Source organism: Capra hircus, chromosome 1 (assembly GCF_001704415.2).
Source record: "Capra hircus breed San Clemente chromosome 1, ASM170441v1, whole genome shotgun sequence".
NCBI lineage: Eukaryota > Metazoa > Chordata > Mammalia > Artiodactyla > Bovidae > Capra > Capra hircus.
Window position 1 is genome coordinate 86051714 of NC_030808.1, and position 19716 is coordinate 86071429.

Below are 19716 nucleotides of genomic sequence, written 5' to 3' on the forward strand. Positions count from 1 at the left end.
AAGTGACTTTAGTAAATGATGAAATCAGACCAAACTCATGAACATATTTACAGTGTGTTTGCATATTCAAAAATGGTTTTAACTGTTTCTCCCTACTTTCTTTAAAACCTGTAACAGGATTTTTACATTCAACAAGTAGAACGCCGAATGTCGCGCTTAAAGGGAGAAATTAATTCAGAAGAAAAACAAGCCCTTGAAGCAAAAACAGTTGAACTTCAGAAGACATTGGAAGAGAAAAAATCTGCACTTTGCCTTTTGGAAACACAGATCAAGAAGCTTCATGTAACTTAGCTAAAATACTTTTTATGCTTCAAATATCCTAATTATTAGTCATTTTACGTTAACATGTTCCTAAGACTGACTTTGGATAGGATGATTGCCAAGCTACCCACATATGTAATAAATGTATGAACTAATGCCCGTATTTCTGTGCTTACATTCTCATATGGAAATATGAAAATAACGTTACCATTGATTATGCATTTGCTGTATGCTATGTTTATGTCTTTAGTGTTTTATTTCATTTAATCCTTATAAATATCTTGTGAGGAAGATATTATTACCTGTTTTACAGATAAGTAATTTGTTCATGATTTCACAGAGAGGATTTGATCCTTGGTCCATGTGACTTAAAAATAGTCTTAAATGGTACATGATTTTAAAAATTGATAAGTTCTAGTTTCTATTATGTGTCTCCCATAATAAGTTGATTGCTTTTTATCACTGAAGTGGCATCTAAAAGAAGCTGCTTTTTTATGGGTCTTCTTTGGTTATTACAAAATATTTTATAAATATTTACTTACATATTTCATATGACTATTTTGTTAATAACGTTAAAAATGTTCTTCATCCTTAGGTACTTTAATATGTTTATGGTAATATAAAACCTGTGTTAGGGGAACCTATGTAATATAGAACCTATGCTAATGTTTAACTGGCAACAGTGAAGGCCAGTTAAAAGCATGGATCTGAATGGGAGGAGAACTCCAATTTTAAATGTTGAACAGCTGGAAAGGCTAGTGATGAATGTCCTCTAGTGGTTAAATGAAAAATTGCCCTGAATTCCTTAAGGGCTACAAAGGTGAAAGGGAGCTATTACTTTTTTAAATTAGGAGAGAAAAAAAATTCAATATGACAAAATATTGGTTTTGAGTGGTTTATAGCCTGATTAAATTTTTAAAAGACTATTTCCTTGGATTAGTAATAGGAGCACATGTTTTGGAATCCGAACTGGTTTTGAATGTCAAGGTTATACCTAACTACCTGGGTTGGGAAGATTCCCTGGAGGAAGGCATGGCAACCCACTCCAGTATTCTTGCCTGTAGAATCCCACGGACAGAGGAGCCTGGAAGGCTGCAGTCCTTAGGGTCACACAGAGTTGGACACAACTGAAGTGACTTAGCACAGCACAGTACTGCTTTTTTAACTTTTCTGAGTCTTAGTTTACTCATTTTTAAAAGGAAAACAATATTTGATATTATTTTAGGACATTTGGGAGAATTAGAAGCAATGTGTATCTTAACACAGTGCCTTTAGTATGTTCTCAATAAATAGTATTGTTTTAATCATATAGAATATGAGAATATTAGTGCTATAGAATGATAGGAGGATGACATTCATATCTGGATGTGTTTTTTGATGCTAACTCAGTTGTGTCTGTTTTGCTGTGTGAGAGTGGTTCTAGTGTTCCCCATTTTAACTACCGTGGGGCTCTGTCCATGATGCAGTAGGCTAGTACTTATGTCTATCACAACTCTGGTTTTGACAGAGGTAAATAAATTAATAGTCATACAAGTGAATTTTTAAAGATATTAAAGCTAGTTAACTTTCTAATGAAGGTTTTATCTTCTTGATAGTAGCGTTAGATTGTGGTCATTCTACATTCTCTTTCCCATGCCACTCCATCTCTTATTTTGAATAACAAACGAATTTCCTATAGTTGAAACTTACCTTAAATTAATATTTTAATTCTAAAAGTTAATTTTTTGAAGTCATATCTTTATGTGAAAGAAAAAATTCTCACTGTCTTGTTTCAATCCTAGGTTCTGATTGTTCAGAGAAATACAGGCAGTGAGAAGGGTAGGGAAGGGAGGAAGCAAGGGAGAGAGGAAGCGAGGGGAAAGGGAGAGAGATCTTGGCACTAGAAACTTTTTGCTTTAGGTCCCCTAAGAGGGACTAATAAGGACAAAGAGAGCAAACCTCATTCTAGTTCTGGGTGGGAGGGAGGATGCAAACTTGTATAAAGCTGGAAGACTGATGAGTATGTATGACCCATTCATTCAGTCGATGGAATTAGATCTTATCTAGCATTTTTCTCTTCAGCAATATGTGATTATATACATAATAATAATCATAACAACATTTTCCTGTGTCAAACATTATTGCACATATTACAGTAACTTCTTTAACCCTCCACAGCAGCCCAGGTAGGTAGGTGTTGTTATCATCTCCATTTTAGAGATGAGGAAACTAAGGAAGAATAGGTTGCCCACTGGCGTTGGATGGCTGATAAGTAATTGCTGCTGCTGCTAAGTCGCTTCAGTCGTGTCCGACTCTGTGGGACCCCATAGACGGCAGCCCACCAGGCTCCCCCATCCCTAGGATTCTTCAGGCGAGAACACTGGAGTGGGTTGCCATTTCCTTCTCCAATGCATGAAAGTGAAAAGTGAAAGTGAAGTGGCTCAGTCGTGTCCGACTTTTAGCGACCCCATGGACTGCAGCCTACCAGACTCCTCCGTTCATGGGATTTTCCAGGCAAGAGTACTGGAGTGGGTTGCCATTGCCTTCTCCAGATAAGTAATTAAGACCGTCTAATTCCAGAGCTTGTAGTTAACCAAAACCCTTTGCTTTCTCACACTGTTAACATTTTTACCTTTTGGGGCTTGGGTTGAATCAAATGATGAAATCCAGAAGGTGAACCCTGTATTTAAACAAAACTTTAACTCTGCCCTCCCATGTCTTCCCATAAAGGGCAATCACTTAATAATTCAGTTTGAATGGTAATCATACATGATATTTCCTAGAATTACTAAAATCAAACTGAACCCAAACATCGACATATAATAAAAATGAAAGTGTTTCTATGAGAATATTCATGTATATCTTATTAGAGATGTCAGAGTATGAAGGGGTGAGATTTAAAAATCTGATTATTATAAATATTTAATGGAGCATATGATTCAATGTGTCATGCATATAATGTTATTTAAAATATGTATTTATGTACCTTTTTTCCTCTTTACAGAATGATCTTTACTTTACCAAGAAGTCAAATAGTAAATATCGTGATGAAAAACAGTCCCTCTTGACCAAAATAAATGAACTAATCCTTTTCAATGACAGATCAGAGAAAGAACTTACTAAAGCCAAAGCTTTAAAACAGGTGCAATAAAGTCATGTTTATATATAATATTAAAATCCACATATTTTCATGCTAATTGTAGAAAAAAAATTTTAATATACCAAATTATAAAGGAAAAAAGTCACTATAATCACTGTACAGATAATAAGCAGTGTTATAGTAAATTATTGTCTTTCAGTTTTTTAAAGAAAATGGATTTATATATTGTATTCAAAAATTTAAAAATATATGATACATGTTTTCTAAACATTAAGTATCTTTAAAGACTTCCTACACCCCATTGCATGAAGTTACTATAATTTATTTGACCATCTATTTTTGGATATGTATTTTTTCCAGTGTTTGGCTATTATAGATAGTACTCTCATGTACTGTGCACATATTTCATTGTACAGTTGTTCATATAATTTCTTAGGATAAATTTCTAGCTGTATAATTAGAATGTATATTTCTAGTATCTTGAAACTATTTTCAAACCATTTGCCTTTTAGAAGGTTCAATTAATACTCCCACCAGCAATGTATAAGCATTCTATTTTATTTTCCACCACCAAGCCTGGATAATATAATGTATAAAATTACTGTTAGTTTGATGGGCAAACATGGTATTTCATTGTTTTTAGTCTGCATTTTAAAGTTGTGAGTGAAGTGAAGTTGCTCAGTCGTGTCCGGTTCTCTGCAACCCCACAGACTAGCCTATCAGGGTCCTCCATCCATGAAATTTTCCAGGCAACAGTACTGGAGTGGGTTGCCATTTCCTTCTCCAGGGGATCTTCCCGACCCAGGGATCGTACCCGGGTCTCCTACATTGCAGGTAGACACTTTACCATCTGAGCCACCAGGGAAGCCTGCATTTTAAAGTTAGTGACATTTTAAAACATTTTAAGCATAAAATTTAAAATATTTATGTTTCATTGAAAATGTTTAAGCATTTTTTATGCTATGTTATTTTCTATAATTTTTCTTTTAGATTTCTAGTTCATTTTCTTGCATATATTTCCATTAGGTGGTTTATGTTTTTAAAACACTTGGCAAAAGATCTTCATATATTAACTCATAAGTATTTGTCTCATTGTCTTTAAACTTCTATTCAGTTTTTTCCATAAAACTTTTTTTTTTTCTTTTTTATTTATTTATTTATTTTTTTTTTTAAATTTTAAAATCTTAAATTCTTACATGCGTTCCCAAACATGAACCCCCCTCCCACCTCCCTCCCCACCACATCTCTCTGGGTCATCCCCATGCACCTGCCCCAAGCAAGCTGCACCCTACGTCAGACATGGACTGGCGATTCAATTCTTACATGACAGTATACATGTTAGAATTCCCATTCTCCCAAATCGTCCCACCCTCTCCCTCTCCCTCTGAGTCCAAAAGTCCGTTATACACATCTGTGTCTTTTTTCCTGTCTTGCATACAGGGTCGTCATTGCCATCTTCCTAAATTCCATATATATGTGTTAGTATACTGTATTGGTGTTTTTCTTTCTGGCTTACTTCACTCTGTATAATTGGCTCCAGTTTCATCCATCTCATCAGAACTGATTCCAATGAATTCTTTTTAACGGCTGAGTAATACTCCATTGTGTATATGTACCACAGCTTTCTTATCCATTCATCTGCTGATGGACATCTAGGTTGTTTCCATGTCCTGGCTATTATAAACAGTGCTGCGATGAACATTGGGGTACATGTGTCTCTTTCAATTCTTTTTTAAACGTCATATGTTTAAGTGTTTTTCCTTGTGTAATTTTTATGTTTAGAAACTTTTTAGTCAATAAATAGTAAATATTTTTAGTGGCTGCATTTGGTTTCATCTATTACATTAAGTTCTTTCGTTCAACTGGAATTTATTTCTGGTACATATGAGATATGGGGGTTTAATCTTTGCTCTAAATAACAAGCTTTGTCTTGAAATAGTAAAATCTTATATTCTGGATTTTTTTTTCCTGGGCTTTGTCTTCTGAAAATTGATCTATTAAGTGTGATCTTATGTCAGTACTCTGTTATTGTTTAGTCACTAAGCCATGTCTGACTCTTTGCAATCCCATGGACTATGGCAAGCCAGGCTTCCTCATACATCGCCAACTTCTGGAGCTTGCTCAAATGCATGTCCATTGGTTGGTGATGCTATCTGACTGTCTCATCCTCTGTCATCCTCTTCTTCTCCTGCCTTCAATCTTTCCCAGCATCAAAGTCTTTTCCAATAAGTTGGCTCTTTGCATCAGGTGGCAAAAGTGTTAGAGCTTCAGCTTCAGCCTGAATCCTACCAATGAATATTCAGGGTTGATTTCCTTTAGAATTGACTGGTTTGATCTCCTTGCAGTCCAAGGGACTCTCAAAAGTCTTCTCCAATACCACAGTTCAAAAGCATCAGTTCTTCATCTCTCAACCTTCTTTAATGGTCCAACTCTCATATCCATAATGACTACTGGAAAAACCGCAGTTGTAACTATAAGGACCTTTGTTGGCAAAGCGGTGTTTCTGCTTTTATCATACACTGTCTAGGTTTGTCATTGTTGTTGTTTAGTTACTAAGTCATGTCTGACTCTTTGTGATTCCATGGACTATAGCCCACTAGGCTCCTCTGTCCATGGGATTTCCCAGGCATGAACTGGAGCAGATTGCCATTTTCTTCTCCAGGGGATCTTCTCAACCCAGAGATTGAATTTACATCTTTTGTATTGGCAGGCGGATTCTTTACCACTGAGTCACCAGGCAAGGTTTGTCATAGCTTCCCTTTTAATTTCATGGCTGCAGTCACTATCTTCAGTGATTTTGGAGCCTAAGAAAAATCTGATCCGTCACTGCTTCCATTTTTTCCACCTCTATTTGGCATGAAGTGATGGGACTGAATGCCATGATCTTACTTTTTTGAATGTTGAGTTTCAAACTAGCTTTTTCACTCTGCTCTTTCACATCATCAAGAGGCTCTTCAGTTCCTCTTCACTTTCTGCCATTAGAGTGGTATCAACTGTATATCTCAGGTTGTTGATATTTCTCCCAGCAGTCTTGATTCCAGCTTGTGATTCATCCACCCCAGCATTTCACATGATGTACTCTGCATATAAGTTAAATAAGCAGGGTGACAATATACAGCCTTGTCATACTCCTTTTCCAATTTTGAACCAGTCGGTTCCATGTCTGGTTCTAACTGTTGCTTCTTAACCTATATACCAGGTTTCTCAGAGGCATGTAAGGTGGTCTGGTACTCCCATCTCTTTATGAATTTTCCAGTTTGTTTTGAACCACGCAGTAAACTTTAGCATAGTTAATGTAGCAGATTTTTTTTTTTTTGGAACTCCTTTGCTTTCTCCATGATTCAAGACATATTGGCAATTTGATCTCTGGTTCCTCTGCCTCTTTGAAACCCAGCTTGCACATCGAGACGTTCTTGGTTCACATACTATTAATGCCTAGCTTGAGGGATTTTGAGCATAACTTTGATAGCATGTGAAATGATTACAACTGTATGGTAGTTTAAACATTTTTTGGCATTGCCCTTCCTTGGGATTCCAATGAAAACTGACTTTTCCAGTCCTGTAGTCACTTCTAAGTTTTCCAAATTTGCTGGCATATTGAGTGCAGTACTTTTAAAGTCTTAATCTTTTAGGATTTGAAATAGCTCAGCTGGAATTCAGTCACCTTCACTAGCTTTGTTTGTAGTAATGCTTCCTAAGGCCCACTTCACATTTCAGGATGTCCAAGTCTAGGTGAGTGACCACAACCTTGTGGTTATTCAGGTCATTAAGATCTTTTTTTTGTACAGTTCTTTATATTCCTGCCACCTCTTCTTAATCTCTTCTGCTTCTGTACTCTGTTCTACTCATGATTTTCCTTCAGGATTCTACTTATGAATGAACTATTTTAAAATAAAAGTGTATTTATACATTATCTTGTAAGAATTAGTTTAAAATATAAAAATGCTTATCCATAGGGCATCATATATTTTCTGGATATTATAACTTTCAATTTTATTTTTGTTTTTTTATTAATAGTAAAACTTGAATTTACAATTACATTATAATAAAAGTTGGAATAGTCATAAACCCTTCTCTTAAAAGGAGAAAGCAGAGATATGACTCAGAGCAATCTAAACTTAACGCTAATTAATATCTTGGAAAATAGTCAAATTAGAAAAAATTGTATTTTTAAGTTTGACTTTTGTAGCAATAAAAAAGAAACATATTTTGGATTGGTTATACAAATAATTGTTTCAATATTTGATGATTTTGTTATGTTGATAGGATTTGATGATAGAAGACAATCTTTTAAAACTTGAGGTTAAACGTACTCGAGAACTGCTTCACAGTAAGGCAGAAGAAGTTCTTTCTCTGGAAAAAAGAAAACAACAGTTACACACAGCTATGGAAGAACGGACCGAAGAAATTAAGGTTCACAAAACAATGCTTGCATCACAAATAAGAAACGTTGATCAAGAACGGCAAAATATAAGGTAATAATTAGAATTTTTAAATATTGCTAATGAATTTTGAAAACATGAGTAATGTTAGAAGAACTGACTGTTCCCTCCACCACCTTGGATGTCCATCTTTTTCTTATTTGTTTGAAAAGGCTATTAATATAATGTGTGTGTGTCTGCTCAGTCATGTCCAACTCTTTGTGACCCCATAAACTGTAGCCTGCCAGGCTCCTCTGTCCATGGAATTCTCTAGTCAAGAATACTGGAGTGGGTAGCCATTTCCTTCTCCAAGGGATCTTCTCGACCAAGGGATTGAACCTGTGTTTCCAGCATTGCAGGCAGAATCTTTACTGTTTGAACCACCAGGGAAGATTAATATAATACATAGGCCATATTTTAGTAGCAAATCTATGCTTCTCTCTCTCTCTCTCTCTTTCCTTAGGCTAACTCCTTGTTCTGAAGATTTATAATTTTACGTTAAGATCACCAGTTCCCTTGGAATTGATTTTTATATATAGTTCGTGATAAGGGTTCAATAACATGCTTTCCCTTAATGGATCTGCCTGCAATGCAGGAGATGCAGGAGATGCGGGTTCAGGATCCTGCAAGGGGACCCAAGATCCCCCCTGGGTTGGGAGGATCCCCTGGAAAAGAGCATGGCAACCCACTCCAGTATTCTTTCCAGGAAAATCCCATGGACAGAGAAGCCTATTGGGCTATGGCTGTGGGGTCGCACAGTCGATCATCACTGAAGCAACTGAGTATGCATGCATGCCCAAGGGTCCAATAACATGTTTTCCCTTATGGATACCCAATAGCTGCATTTATTGAAGCAATTTTCCCCTAGAGATTTCACCTATCTTGTATAAGATTTATTTTGGTGGCTCAGAGGTTAAAGCATCTGCCTCCAATGTGGGAGACCTGGGTTTGATCCCTGGGTCAGGAAGATCCCCTGGAGAAGGAAATGGTAACCCACTCCAGTATTCTTGCCTGGAGAATCCCATGGATGGAGAAGCCTGGTAGGCTATAGTCCACGGGGTCGCAAAAGTTGGACACGACTGAGAGACTTCACCTTCCTGGATTACATGCTACTTTTTAAGTGTTACTGTCAATATTATCTCTTTTTAAAGCATTTCATATTTGATTTGTTGCTGGTATGTAGAAATGCAGTTGGTTTCATTAAGTATTCAGCAACCTTGCTTAAACGTTTATTAATCTTAACAGTTGATCTGTAGATTCTACCTTCCAGGTATTTAATTGACATCATATGCAAACTACAGTTTTCTGTCTTCCTTTTCAACCTCTATAACTTTTCTTGTTCTTTCTTTATTGTCCTTGCTATTTAACCTCCAGTTCAATGCCAAATAGTAATGGTGATTGCAGGTACCCTTGTCTTGCAGGTGCTTGATCTCAAAGGGAAAGTGTTCATTGTTTTATCATTAAGTATCAAGTTTACTATAGTGTTTTTTGATATTTTTTTTTACAATATTAAGAGAGATCCCATTTATTTTCATTCTTTGCTAAGAGGTTGTTTTAATTTGTTTAATCAGAAATGAATGTTGACTTTTATTATGTGATTTTTTTTCAGTCATTGATATGATATAGCTTCTTCAATCTGTTAGTATAATTGGAAACTGTATATTGATTGCTTTTTCAAAGTTAAACTAACTTACCTTCTTGTAGTAAATGTAACTGTCACATATTATATTTTGTATGTATCTAGATTTTGTTTGCTAATATTTTTATATAATTTTTACATTCTATGCTTATAGTTCCTTTCTTTCCTGTCCTTGTCAAATTATCAGGTTATTAAGGTTACATCTACTTTTATAAAATGATTTTTGTGTTTCTTTTTTTTTTCTATACTCTAGGTAAGTTTGTGAAAGAGCAGAATTACACCTTGAATTTTCGAATACCTCACCGGTAAAGCCTTTGGACATCTGGAGTTTTTTGAGGAAGATTTAGTTCAGTTGAACTGTTGGTTCAGTTTATTTATTGGTTATGGGACAGTGTGGATCTTGTATTTTTTCTTGCATCTGTTTTAGTAAATTTCTTATTTTTCTCTAGAAAAAATTTTCTACAGACTTCTTTCATGAAAAGTGGCTCTAATTTCTGCATAATCTTCTGTATCTCCTTTTTTCCCTCCTCTCAATCATATCACATTTGTTTTCCATTTTTTCATTCATAAAGAAAATTATCTTTCTTGTTTCCAGAGCTGTGGCAGGTTTTTTTTTTTTTTTTCCTTTTAATACTTTCTGTTTTAGGAAGGAGGAGACATGTTTGTGCTTGGTCCACCATCTTAAGCTGAAAGGCCAACAAGGCTTATCTTTTTACAATCACATAAAGGATGAGTAAATATTTTCTGATGAAACAATATTAATACTTAAAAATAAGCAAAGCTATAACTTCTGATACTTACTATATTTTACCATCAACTTTCTTTAGGAGTAGGAACCTAGTATGTTGAAGATTTCTTTTCACTATGGTTAGAAGGCTGATTTTCATCAAGCTGTAGCAGGCAAATGAGTCTCCATGTTGCTGTACATATATTAGCATTATTAGTATTATTACAAAAAAGTTAAAATGATTTAAAAATATAAATTTACTGGAATAAAAGGAAGAAAGTAACCAGCAATTTTAAGGCTGTAAATCTCAAGAGATAATTCTCCAAAGGTTTCTCATATTTCTGCATAGCTTGCGAGGAGAGGCAATAGCTATCCTGTTCTGGACCATATTTAAAAAAATTTTTGGTGAAAAACACCTAAAATTTATCTTAACCATTTAAAAATGTACAGTTAGTGGTATTAGTATTTTCACGTTTTTGAGCAACAAATCTCTAGAACTTTTTCATCTTGTAAAACTGAAACTCTATACCCATTAAATATTAGCTTTGCATTTTCCCCTTCCCCTATTCCTTGATAGCCACTATTTTTTCTGCCTGTATGAATCTGACTACACTAGATGCCTCACATAAGTGGATCATGTAGTATTGATATTTGTCTTTTTTGACTGGCTTATTGTATTTAGCATAATGTCCGCAAGACTCACCCATGTAGCATGTGATACATTTTCTCTCTAAGGCTGAATAATACTTCATTGTATGTATGTATCACATTTTATCCATTCATCTGCCTATGGACATTTGGTTTGCTTCCACTTCTTGCCTATTGTGAACTATTGTGAATAATATATGAACATCTATGTGCAGACATGTCTTTGAAAACCATTTTCAGTTCTTTAGGATATATACCCAGGAGTAGGATGACTGGGTTATACGGCTATTTTATTTTTAACTTTTTGAGGAACTGCCATATTTTTCATAGTGGTTGCACCATTTTACTGTCCCACCAACAGTTCTTAAAGGTTCAGTTTCTCTATACACCAATATTTATTTTTTTTTCTTTTTGATAGTAGCCATTCTTGCGGGTGTGAGGTGATATCTTATTGTGGTTTTGATTTGCATATTCTTTTAAAGGATATTTGGATAGTGAGTAGCCTTGGGAACTAGAGACAGTATCTCCCTCTGGAGCAAAGGTTAGGTATGTTTGCTTATTTCCCATTATGAAATATTTGAATTAGCTAAGCTTGAGTTCTTCAGTTGTGACATAAACCTACTGTATGTGCAGCATCCATTTGAGCCCCTCCTTACTTGCATGTGACTTTAAGAGCAAGGGGAACCAATGCAAATAGGCAGCTCATGCTACTTGGTATGCCAATGAGTGGTAAAGTCCTTTTTCTGTTACCCAGATATATTGTGTTTTCTGCCAGCATCCATGAAAGTGGCAGACTAACTTGCTAGCTTTTAAATAGGGTGAAATCTGAGACCTTTCACAGTTCAGTTCAGTTCAGTTCAGTTGCTCAGTCGTGTCCGATTCTTTGCGACCCCATGGACTGCAGCACGACAGGCTTCCCTGTCCATCACCAACTCCCGGAGCCTACTCAAACTCATATACAAGGAATCAGTAATGCCATCCAGCCATCTCATCCTCTGTCGTCCCCTTCTCTTCTCACCTTCAATCTTTCCCAGCATCAGGGTCTTCTCCAATGAGTTGGTTCTTCACGTCAGGTGCCCAAAGTATTGGAGTTTCAGCTTTAGCATCAGTCCTTCCAAAGAATATTCAGGACTGATTTCCTATTTTCAAACTGAAATGTAAAACTGCAAAATGAGAACCTATTTAAACTGTTTCAGTAGTAACACAAATACAGATGTCTTCTCTAAGAACAGTATAGTCTTTTAAAAAAGTATATTGTTTGTTTTTCAGTGTTTAACTTTTCTTTTCATGTTAGTGCTGAGTTTCATGAGCGGCTAAGTAAAATTGATAAGCTGAAGAATAGATATGAAATTCTTACTGTTGTTATGCTGCCTCCTGAAGGAGAAGAGGAGAAAACACAGGCCTACTATGTAATAAAGGTAAGCTTAATGGATTTATGGGCTTCCCTGGTGGCTCTGATGGTAAATTATCCATCTGCAGTGCAGGAGACCAGGCTTTGATCCCTGGGTTTGGAAGATCCTCTGGAGAAGGGAATGGCTATCCACTCCAGTATTCTTGTCTGGAGAATTCCACAGACAGAGGAGCCTGGTGGGCTATAGTCTGTGGGGTCTCAAAGAGGTGGATATGACTGAGTGACTTACACTTTACACTTCTAATGGATTTACAGTTGTGGTAAAATGAAGTATCCATTCAGTTCAGTTCAGTTCAGTTCAATCACTCAGTCGTGTCCAACATTGCGACCCCATGAACCGCAGCACGGCAGGCCTCCCTGTCCATCACTAACTCCTGGAGTTCACCCAGACTCATGTCCATTGAGTCAGTGATGCCATCCAACCATCTCATCCTCTGTTGTCCCCTTCTCCTCCCACCTTCAATCTTTCCCAGCATCAGGGTCTTTTCAAATGAGTCAGCTCTTTGCATCAGGTGGCCAAAGTATTGGAGTTTCAGCATCAACATCAGTTCTTCCAATGAACACCCAGGACTGATCTCCTTTAAGATGGACTAGTTGGATCTCCTTGCAGTCCAAGAGACTCTCAAGAGTCTTCTCCAACACCACAGTTCAAAAGCATCAAATCTTCGGTGCTCAGCTTTCTGCACAGTCCAACTCTCACATCCATACATGACCACTGGGAAAACTATAGCCTTGACTAGACAGACCTTTGTTGACAAAGTAATGTCTCTGCTTTTTAATATGGTGTCTATGTTGGTCATAACTTTCCTTCCAAGGAGTAAGTGTCTTTTAATTTCATGGCTGCAATGCACTGATTTTGGAGCCCAGAAAAATAAAGTCAGCCACTGTTTCCACTGTTTCCCCATCTATTTCCCATGAAGTGATGGAGCCAGATGCCATGATCTTCATTTTCTGAATGTTGAGCTTTAAACCAGCTTTTTCACTCTCCTCTTTCACTTTCATCAAGAGGCTCTTTAGTTCCTCTTCACTTTCTGCCATAAGGGTGGTGTCATCTACGTATCTGAGGTTATTGATATTTCTCCCAGCAATCTTGACTCCAGCTTGTGCTTCTTCCAGCCCAGCATTTCTCATGATGTACTCTGCATATAAGTTAAATGAGCAGGGTGACAATATACAACCTTGACGTACTCCTTTTCCTATTTGGAACCAGTCTCTTGTTCCATGTCCAGTTCTAACTGTTGCTTCCTGACCTGCATATACATTTCTCAAGAGGCAGGTCAGGTGGTCTGGTATTCCCATCTCTTTCAGAATTTTCCTCAGTTTATTGTGACCCATACAGTCAAAGGCTTTGGCATAGTCAATAAAGCAGAAATACATGTTTTTCTGGAACTCTCTTGCTTTTTCAATGATCCAGCAGATGTTGGCAATTTGATCTCTAGTTCCTCTGCCTTTTCTAAACCAGCTTGAACATCTGGAAGTTCACGGTTCACGTATTGCTAAAGCCTGGCTTGGAGAATTTTGAGCATTACTTTACTAGCGTGTGAGATGAGTGCAATTGTGCGATAGTTTGAGCATTCTTTGGCATTGCCTTTCTTTGGGATTGGAATGAATCCCAAGCTCTTTGTTATCAATGAAAATGCCTTTTTTTGCTATGGAATATCAAATTTCATAGCACTCCAGTAGCTATTGCACATAATTAGGGTCATAGAACATGAGTTGCTAGATAGAGGTACTGAAGGGCTATTAGTTTTATACACATGAGGTCAAAGAAAAGCCTAGACCATTCTGACACAGGTTTTTTTTTTTGGGGGGGGGGCTATCATTTGTGTCACGTTCAATTCAGTTCACTTCAGTCACTCAGTTGTGTCTGTCTCTTTGCAACCCCATGGACTGCATGCAGCCTCCCAGGCTTCCCTGCCCATCAACTCCCGGAATTTACTCAAACTCATGTCCATTGAGTCGGTGATCCATCCAACCATCTCATCCTCTGTTGTCCTCTTCTGTTACCTTCAATCTTTCTCAGTATCAGGGTCTTTTCTAGTGAGTCAGTTCTTCACATCTGTGTCATGTTATGTTCCCCCCATTTATTCAAAATTCATAAACTCTTTTACTCTAAAACCTACTATCACTCTCAGTATCACATGCTTGTGACAACCCATTCACTTTAGGCTCAAAGCTTTACTTCACTGTATCCACTCATATGACCACAACCTAGATTTTGTCTCTTGGAGCTCCACCACCTCTGAATCTTACACTCCAGTTTACCATTGCTGTCCTGGTATGGCAGATATCCAAAGAGGAAGGGGGCTGTTCCTTTGCCTTCATATTAGGAGACAAACAGATCAGATAAATTTACTGTTTTTTTCCTGATGTTTTGAGAGTTGATTGCCATCTTGTGGTTGACTTCTACTTATTCTTCAGTTTCCTTCTGTAGCCCTTCTTTTAGGCTGCCCTGAACACATACTATATGTCTGCCACTTTGCCTCAGGAAATTCCATCCAACCTGTATGAGAAATGAGTCCCAGCTCTCAAATGCTTCTTACCTCATCAGTCTTTAGTACCTCAGGCTTCTGTCCACTATTAGCAGTATTTTCCTCCTCTCAGGTTTTGAAGGTTCCCAAGGGGTGAATTGGAGGCTCTGTTCTGTTAATTCTTTGGGAAGTAGATAGATGCTGCAATTGCAGCGAAGTTTCTCTCCCAACAAGGGCTCTGATGAGAGTGACATAAAAAGCACTGGTGTTACAGTGCTTTTGTCGGAGTCTTAATTCTATCACTGATTAGGTAGGTGACCTTGAATAAGTTACTTAACCATTTGGGGCCTCAGTGTCCTCAGTTGCAAAATTAGGATACTGTTACATTTGTTGTAAGAAGTAAATGAGAAAATATATGTAAAGCCCTTAAAGCAGTGCCTGGAACAAAATGAGCTCTCAATGAATGTTAGCTGAAATTATTGTTATTGCTGTTATGATGATGATGTTGATGGGAAGTATCCACTTTTTAGGAAAAAACAGGCAGGTCATATGAGGAGGAGTATTCCTTTGCGCCAATATAACTAATATGTGACATTAATCAAGGCTGTCAGTTGTTCTCAATTTCCTGATGCCACATTCCACTTTCCATCTTCTCCAGGGTTCATAGCTTGCCACACAGTTATTTACATGTTCTGTTTATAGCACATTTAAATGTTTTTTTTTTTTAGTTTAAAAATCATTTTTTTTTTAATTTTTATTTTTACTTTATTTTACAATACTGTATTGGTTTTGCCATACGTTGACATGAATCCGCCACGGGTGTGCATGCGTTCCCAAACATGAATCCCCCTCCCACCTCCCACCCCATATCATCTCTCTGGATCATCCCCGTGCACCAGCCCAAAGCATCCTGTATCCTGCATCGAACATAGACTAGCGATTCGTTTCTTAAATGATAGTATACATGTTTCAATGCCATTCTCCCAAATCATCCCACCCTCTCTGTCTCCCTCAGAGTTCAAAAGTCCACTCTACACATCTGTGTCTCTTTTGCTGTCTCTCATACAGGGTCATCATTACCATCTTTCTAAATTCCATATATATGTGTTAGTAAATGTTTTACTCACTATACCTCATGTGTGCCAGATGTATAAAACTGAAACTTTCTTTAATAACTAAAGTCAGTCTGGCTTATGTTGAGAAAAATCATCCATGGTCTGAAAATGGGGAAAAGCAATCAGTGGGTGTACAATGATGCCACTTCATGGTGACAAAGAAGGCTTGCCATTTTCTATCAGGCCCTCCAGGGATTATCTGATTCTACAGGAATGCACACCTCTGACTGATTTTCTGTTGACTAATCTATTTTACCATTCTCTAGAGGGATAGACTTTATCTTATGGAAAAATGATAGTAATGCATATGATTCTCACTCATAACAATGCAAATGAATTTTGCCCAGTGTAATACAACTCACTTATGCTTGTAGGAAAGATAACCCAAGCATTATATTTTATTACCAAAGCCTTTGACAGTGTGGATCACAATAAACTGTGGAAAATTCTGAGAGAGATGGGAATATCAGACCACCTGACCTGCCTCTTGAGAAACCTGTATGCAGGTCAGGAAGCAACAGTTAGAACTGGACATGGACCAACAGACTGGTTCCAAATAGGAAAAGGAGTACATCAAGGGTGTATATTGTCACCCTGCTCATTTAACTTCTATGCAGAGTACATCATGAGAAACGCTGGGCTGGAAGAAGCACAAGCTGGAATCAAGATTCCTGGGAGAAATATCAATAACCTCAGATATGCAGATGACATCACTCTTATGGCAGAAAGTGAAGAGGAACTAAAGAGCCTCTTTATGAAAGTGAAAGAGGAGAATGAAAAAGTTGAAAAGCTCAACATTCAGAAAACGAAGATCATGGCATCTGGCTCCATCACTTCATGGGAAATAGATGGAGAAACAGTGGGAACAGTGTCAGGCTTTATATTTTTGGGCTCCAAGATCACTGCAGATGGTGATTGCAGTCATGAAATTAAAAGACGCTTACTCCTGGGAAGGAAAGTTATGTCCAACTTAGGTAGCATATAAGCAGAGACATTACTTCATCAACAAAGGTCTGTCTAGTCAAGACTATGGTTTTTCCAGTGGTCATGTATGGATGTGAGAGTTGGACTGTGAAGAAAGCTGAGCACCAAAGAATTGATGCTTTTGAACTGTGGTGTTGGAGAAGACTCTTGAGAGTCCCTTGGACTGCAAGGAGATCCAACTAGTCCATCTTAAAGGAGATCAGTCCTGGGTATTCATTGGAAGGACTGATGCTGAAGCTGAAACTCCAATACTTTGGCCACCTCATGTGAAGAGTTGACTCATTGGAAAAGACCCTGATGCTGGGAGGGATTGGGGGCAGGAGGAGAAGGGAACGACAGGATGAGATAGCTGGGTGGCATCACCAATCGATGGACAAGAGTTTGGGTAAACTCCGGGAGTTGGTGATGGACAGGGTGGCCTGGCGTACTGTGATTCATGAGGTCGCAAAGAGTTGGACATGACAGAGTGACTGAACTGAACTGAATTGAAAAGATATTAGCCTGTTTTATATCTATAAGAAAATTAATTTCAGCATTTCTGACTCTGTATGTGTGTAAAATCTGTTCTAATTCTCTTTTTGAACTTGTCTAAATGTCTTACTGGTTCCTTCACTAATGAATTGGATAAACTCTTTGACATGTTTATGTTCATATGAGCATAATATTTAACTTTCTGAAAATATGATTTCAGCAGTTGTACTGCTGGAAAAAACTTAGAAGCTAAACATCATTTCTAGTTTTGAATGTCGTAGACTTAGGATATAAATTCATTCAATTCAGGCTCCTTTCCCTTCCTTATACCCTTTACATTCCTCCTGGAGGTGGTCTTTCCTGATAGGTGCATATATGTATGTTTATAGCACAGGGGGAGAGGAGTTTGGTTATAGAGCAAACCACTCTTATTTTCTGCATACTCTATTTCAGGGGTAAGCAAACCAAGGACTCTGGGCTAAATGCTGCCCACTACCATTTTATAAATAAGCGCTGAACCACACAATACATAAACTCATTCATTTATTTATTGTCTCTGGCTGCTTTCATGCTACAATAGCAGTGATATTAAGTACTAGTGGTTTAGAGACTGACTGGCCCATAAAGCCTAAAATATTTACTCTTTCCCATACTGTTTGGTGACCCCTTGTATTAATTTGTTAGAGCTGCTATAAGAAAGTATCACAATTAGGTAGCTTATACTATAGACATCTCACAGTTGTAGTGGCTGGAAGTCCAAGATGAAGGTGTCAGCAGGATTGGTTCTTTCTAAGGGTTGGGAGGGACAATATGTTATATGCCTCTCTCTTAGTTTTTGGTGGTTTGCTGGCAGTTTTTGGAATTCCTTAGCTTATGGAAGCATCATCATTAGCTCTGCCTTCATCTTCACATGGCATTCTTCTTGTGTTTCTTCAGCCTTTCTTCTTTGTCTGTGTTTGTGTTCAAATTTCCCATTTTTGTAAGGACACTAGGGATAGTGGACTAGGGCCAACCCTAATGAGTTCATCATAACTTGACTACATCTGCGAAGACCCTATTTCCATATATGGTCACATTCTAAGGTACTGAGGGTTGGGACTTCTTGTATTTTTTTTTTAGGTTAACAGTTCAACCCACAGTCCTCATTTTTGGTCCTGCAAGTATCCTCTTGTCTATGTTACACACATGGTCATGTTCCCTTTTACCCACCTTGTATTGTTCAGTCAGTCAGTCATGTCTTACTCTTTGTGACCCCATGGACTACAGCACATGAGACTTCCCTGTCCTTCACCATCTCCTGGAGCTTGCTTAAACTCATGTCCCTTGAGTTGGTGATGATATCCAACCATCTTGTCCCGCTGTCCCCTTCTCCTGCTTTCAATCTTTCCCACCTTAGCAGCTTCTATATCTGACTCTTAAAAGAGTCAGAAAAAAATATAATCAGCAATCAGTGAAGGTCTAGTTCAGTTCAGTCGCTCAGTCGTGTCTGACTCTTTGTGACCCCATGAATCGCAGCACGCCAGGCCTCCTTCCCTGTCCATCACCAACTCCCGGAGTTCACTCAGACTTATGTGCATTGAGTCAGTGATGCCATCCAGCCATCTCATCCTCTGTCATCCCCTTCTCCTCCTGCCCCCAGTCGCTCCCAGCATCAGAGTCTTTTCCAGTAAGTCAACTCTTCACATGAGGTGGTCAAAGTACTGGAGTTTCAGCTTTAGCATCATTCCTTCCAAAGAAATCCAAGGGCTGATCTCCTTCAGGATGGATTTGTTGGATCTCCTTGCAGTCCAAGGGACTCTCAAGAGTCTTCTCCAACACCACATTTTAAAAGCATCAAATCTTCAATGCTTAGCTTTCTTCACAGTCCAACTCTCACATCCATACCTGACCACTGGAAAAACCATAGCCTTGACTCGACAGACTTTTGTTGGCAAAGTAATATCTCTGCTTTTCAATATGCTATCTAGCATCTTTCAAATCCCATTTCCAAGTTCCCTTTTATCTTTATAAGGAAACAGTTCAATTCTGATCAAAATTTAATGAAACAGCCCAATAAAATTACTTGAAAATATTGACAGAAAGGTATAAACATTTTTTCCAAATAACTGCTCTTCTAATCCAGGATAAAAGGTAAACATTATATAATTGGTGATTTACAGGCAAATGGGACCATAAAGGTTTAGAAGTTTAAGGTATATATGGAACTAGATCAGGAATTTGTATAAATGAACAAATCCAATGCCTTTATTTGACAAACTGAACTTGGAGTAGTGAAGTAAATTATTTCATGCTATTCAGCTTACTAGTGGGAAATGTTTTGACTCATTCTAGCTCTTTTCCCCACTACACTATATTTTAAATGAAATGTTTTCTAATTCTAAACTCAACTTGAAAGAATTAGATGTAATTTATCTCAGAATTTTTTTTTTGCTAAGCTTTTTATTGCATACTATTTGATATAAAATGTATATCTTGAGGCATAATAAAAC

General features: G+C 37.5%; 1 protein-coding gene across 1 annotated transcript in view; it reads left to right on the forward strand.

Moving 5' to 3' along the window:
* The window catches only part of CCDC39 (coiled-coil domain containing 39), a 57138-nt gene that overhangs the window by 24973 nt on the left and 12449 nt on the right, over window positions 1-19716 (forward strand). The window contains exons 11-14 of the mRNA XM_005675228.3: window positions 118-282; window positions 3245-3382; window positions 7607-7815; window positions 12070-12193. Coding sequence (XP_005675285.2) covers window positions 118-282; window positions 3245-3382; window positions 7607-7815; window positions 12070-12193 — 636 coding nt within the window. The remainder of the gene's footprint in view (window positions 1-117; window positions 283-3244; window positions 3383-7606; window positions 7816-12069; window positions 12194-19716) is intronic.